A 4,773-nucleotide genomic window follows, 5' to 3' on the forward strand; every position below is an offset into this window, starting at 1 on the left:
CTTTTTTTACTATCATCAGCTGGCTTTTTCACAGCCTGGCCTCACTTTAAATCTTCAATATTTCCTTATTTATACCTACTTGACAAGATTACTGGGGACTATTTCACGCTTTTCAATCTGGCCACAAAGATTATTTTTTCCCACCTATATTGCATGAACCTGTTACTTGCTTAATAATGGTGGAACCCAACATCCTCTAGGTTCCACATCCTAATAGGGCTCACCTGGCAAACTAATAAAGACAACCTGTCTGATATTGATGTCAGGTGGATCTAAACAGACATGGGAAGCAGCACAATTAAAAACTTCAAAAAAAAAATCTAATGTTTTTTTAATTGAAATCATGCTTGCATAATAATTTGGAACATAGTGCATATTGACAGGAATTCTCTGATACGTTATTGCTAATAAATTTAGGCTTCAATGGCAACATAAAATCCATTACTCATAACAGCCTGTGGTGCTCTCCAACTGTGCCAATGCTCCCTTTTGTGTACTGGGTGCCAAATATTGCATGAGCATTGTGACTTCCATAACTGTCCTGTCATGTGTGAATATGGTCATCACTAAGATTTAGATTCACCCATTACTTTACCAGATACATCTACAGAATGTGCAATATTTTAGACACTGCATGTTTACCTCTACATGGTTGGGCAGCGTGTTGATAAATTTGAATCCTGGGATCCTCTTGTCGCTGCACACCACGCCTACGTCTTCACTGTGTTTGCAGTCTGAAACACCAATCCCATTGGAGGGACACAGCGCCAAAGTCTTTTCTTTGCCAGTGCAGTGGAGATTGTCAAACCAGATGGGTCCTGACCAGACAAAAGAGAGATTCATCAGTGCTTCCATGTGGAGAAATTTTTCCCTTCAATAGTGGCAACAACAAAGGAAAAATTGATTTCTTATAAAGGCTAAGCTGATTTCTCCAAGTGTAAAACATTTACCGTGAACCAGTTAGCAAAGAGGGTAGTACAAATAAGTCATAAATTGAAGATCATGCACAGGGGTTACATCAGTGTACTACATGTACAGCTAATATTGCAGTAACAGTGTTTTATTATATGTACCTTGTCCTTTTCCATATTTGGAGGATGGTGACCATGAGACAGCTTCCAGGTAGCCCAGCTCTCTGCACACCACCTGAGCGGCGTGGATAGTGAAGTCGTCATCACAGACGGTGCCCCATTCGCCGTTGTAGAAAACCTCCACGCGGCCCTCGTTGTGTTTCCTCTTATCTCCCGCCAGGCGCAGCTGAATCCTGGGTGTGTCTGCTGCCAGCTGTGGGGCAGTGTACTGTTCCTGTTCCGGGTCCGGGTAGCCCGGCGGGTAGCCGAGGTGCTCGTACTGGGCAAGAGCCAGCTCTAATAGCAGTGACAGAATGACAGTGCAGCAGGGCAGACACTGGGTGGCCAGCATTTTGGTTGAAGCTGATGAAAAGATGAAAAGAGAGAAGCGGTCATCAACATTTCTTGGCAACTGTCTCAGATGGTTCTTCACAATGGTACTTTATAGAGAGGAATCAGACTGTGGAACAAGTATGGGAGGGGAGCATTAAAGAGGCATTTCAGTGTTTTTGAAACTTGACCCAGATAAGGGACTAAAAGTCTGGATAGCTCTGCCTCTGCCACTTTGATTTTGACCATTCTTTGTTTCTGTCTCTTATCAGTCCCCCAAAGTACAATTGTAAAACAAAAACCTTTAAACAGCTCGCCACCAATAATCCATATTAAAGCTGCACTAATCAATATTTTTATTTTAAAGGACCAGTGCGTAGGATTTACAGGCATCTATTGATGAAGTTGCAGATTGTCACCAACTGAATATAGCTCAGCCTTTCAAGCTTTTAGGAGACATTACGGTGGGTGCGAAACTGGTGAAAAACATAAAAGGCCCTATCTAGAGCCAGTGTTTGGTTTGTCTGTTCTGGACCACTGTTTTTAGGTCAAAAGTCAATTAAAGACACTGTCCAAACATACATTTTCTGATTAACTTTTTAAAAGATTGCATATTGTGCTTGTGTGAATGTATTACTTCCTATGCAGCAAAGGATTTTTCACAGGTTAGAGGAACACCCTTGTAGGTCTTTAAAACAGCAATTGGAAAAAATCCCATAACTGGCTAACTTATTCAAGTTACTGTGTGTCAAGAGGTTGTCATACTATAGTTTTATTTGACTTAAATTCAGAAAATATGTCCTACAAGAGCTGGAGCCTAAAACAGACACCTGCAGGGTGATGTAATGCCAATCTCCCACAGAAGAATATTGATATATGGCTAGGCACTGCCTGTACCTACAAACCAAGTCAAAGACTTGTACAAACAAGAGTCCATGGTCAGAATGCAGAAATATGGACCCAACTGAAACTTATCAACAGCTGCATTTCCACAACCCATTAAATGTTAAAAGCTTGAAGTCTTGTGCTTTTGTGTAAAAACATCTGGCAGGAGACAGATGATCTTTCAACTGCAGGGTTTCTACTTTCCTCATTGTAACGTGGCAGTGGTTACACAAGCTAGAAACAACACACACATTACAGAATAAGCAGATGGAATGAAGCGCCCAGCCTCTGGGTCTGCTTACAATGTGTCCAAACAGCCATGTTGTCATTAGAAAAACACGGTCAGCATGTACATAAAAACTAAGGTTCAGCTGAGGCAGTGCACACAGAACTGCACTTTGTTAGCAGCTCATTTCTGCACATGCTCCATTTCAAGCTCAAGAAGCAAAAATGAACTGTCGCGATTTCTTAGGTAAATGGGTCAACTTTCAGGACTGATGAGGATTGGGCGGAGCTGAAGGCACTGAGCAACATCCAATCAATCAGAGCAACATATCCGGGATCTTCTGGCGCCCCTTAAAGCAAGAAACTCAATGATTAAGAAACCTTGAAATCTGAAACCTCTGGTGCCTTTCGCCTCGGAAACACTGACAGATGTTTTTGGACTGAAGAAAGCAAATTTGGGATACTTTCAATCAAATCCTGCTACCGAATAGCTAAACCCTTCTTTAAAAATTCTAAATGTCAGTGCCACCGTGCTGCGAGGACGGACTGAAGGGCTTTTGTCTCTTGACTCTCTGTCTCCAACTGCTTTCACCTTCGTGCAAGTCCCACCTGCTGCTGCAGGGGATCTATGCTTTGATTGGAAAGGTCAAAATGTCAGGTTTTGTAATGTCAACTGCTCTTCTGGTGCCCTTCACTGAAGCACTCAGTGGAGAGCTTCACTGCAAGCACACACAGAGGAGAAAGGGTTGAGACTGAAATGCACCAGAAGGGTTTGGACTGTGACATGTTTGTTCTCGTTTCCACAACGTCCTCTGAGATAGGTGTTTAAAATCTTTTTGACCAACAGAAGAAATCCAAAGGGCCAGATTCATAATAGAGAATACTGTATCCTATATGCATGTAGATACAATAAATTACCTGGTGATGTAACAAAGGTTGCAATAATTATTTTCCTTCTCGATTCATCTGTTTATTACTGTTCAAATTAATATATTTGTGGGTTTGGACGATTAAATGCAAGAAAGTACTAAAAAGATACTGGAGCCAGCAAATGCTTGGTTTTGTTGCTTGATAAATTAATTAGTCAATTATCAATACTGCTGGTGAATAATCATGAACCATGAACGAACTGTGTAGTTGACTCAATTTTTTAATATGTAATGCACAAGGCCATACACGACAGGTATGTTTAAATGATTTAAAAACTAGAAAAAACAACTACAGACTGAAATAGTTTCTATAACTTTAGCTCATATTTGATCTCCTTAAAAACTATGATGGATTTTAGAGCCAGCTTTAGACCATGATGCAGCCACTAACTCAGACACAAAGAAAACCCTTTACTGACCATCACATAACAATGAGCCTCAATAACAAAGACCATACAGCTTTGATCCTTTACATTCTGCATGTTGTGAGGTTGAACTTACTTTGGTGGTCGCAGCTGTGGACTGTCCCTGGCTCCAGAGGCTGTGCGCTCCTGCAGGCTGCGGTATCAGACACACCGAAGCCCAAACTCAGCTGCTTCTTCTCCTTGCTCCTCTCTAAACTTTCACTCCCTCTCATGTAAATCTCAGCTTTGGGCCGGAGCTGCGGTGGCCCCGCCCACGTACTGACGCCCACCTTTACGATGACCTCACCGGAGATGGCCCGGGACGTGGAAATAACGGATCCGACCTGAACACAGCGCTCTGACAATGGTGCATTCGGAGACCGTCGGAAAAAAGTTGACCGAGTTGACCGCAACCATAAAAACTAGGGTGAATAGAGGAACATATATTTACTGCAGAAACAATAGGTTTTTGAATGGGATTTCCGTACCTTATCTAAAGTTTAAGTGTACATAAATATGGGCCTAGTTGTTTTAGGAAACTGAAAAAAATAAGCTAAAGATGTCTATTAAAGCTGCAGTATTTATTTCTATAAAAATAATGTTTTGTCATATTTGCTGACACAAGTATATTCTGACAGTAGTGCATGAGACAGATAATCTGTGAAATGAATCAGGTTCCTCTTCCTCTGATGGCATTTGCAAGAATCCAGCAGGCCTGGACAAAAACAACCAATCAGATCCCAGAAAGATAGCTGATTGTTGAGTCTCATTTCCAGGGTCTCAAATACGCTTTGGTACCTGTGAATAAGACTAAACAATCACCTATCTTCAAGCCTCCAACCCAAAGCGTCTTCGTAGCTCTGATTGGTTGTTCTACTGTAGAAACATGGCAATTCAACATGGCGGACTCCATGGAACGTGACCCCACGA

At 41.8% G+C, this 4,773-nt stretch overlaps 1 protein-coding gene across 1 annotated transcript in view; it reads right to left on the reverse strand.

The window, feature by feature from the left end:
• loxl2b (lysyl oxidase-like 2b) overlaps positions 1–4,103 on the reverse strand; it is a 44,966-nt gene extending 40,863 nt beyond the window's left edge. Inside the window, 3 exon segments of the mRNA XM_035658364.1 lie at positions 643–818; positions 1,074–1,433; positions 3,941–4,103. Of these exon segments, the coding sequence (XP_035514257.1) occupies positions 643–818; positions 1,074–1,433; positions 3,941–4,076 (672 nt within the window). The 5' untranslated portion in view covers positions 4,077–4,103.
• Between the last annotated feature and the right edge of the window lie 670 nt (positions 4,104–4,773).

This window comes from Morone saxatilis, unplaced genomic scaffold (assembly GCF_004916995.1).
Source record: "Morone saxatilis isolate NCDOM2014 unplaced genomic scaffold, NCSU_SB_2.0 Contig16, whole genome shotgun sequence".
In the NCBI taxonomy this organism is placed as follows: domain Eukaryota; kingdom Metazoa; phylum Chordata; class Actinopteri; family Moronidae; genus Morone; species Morone saxatilis.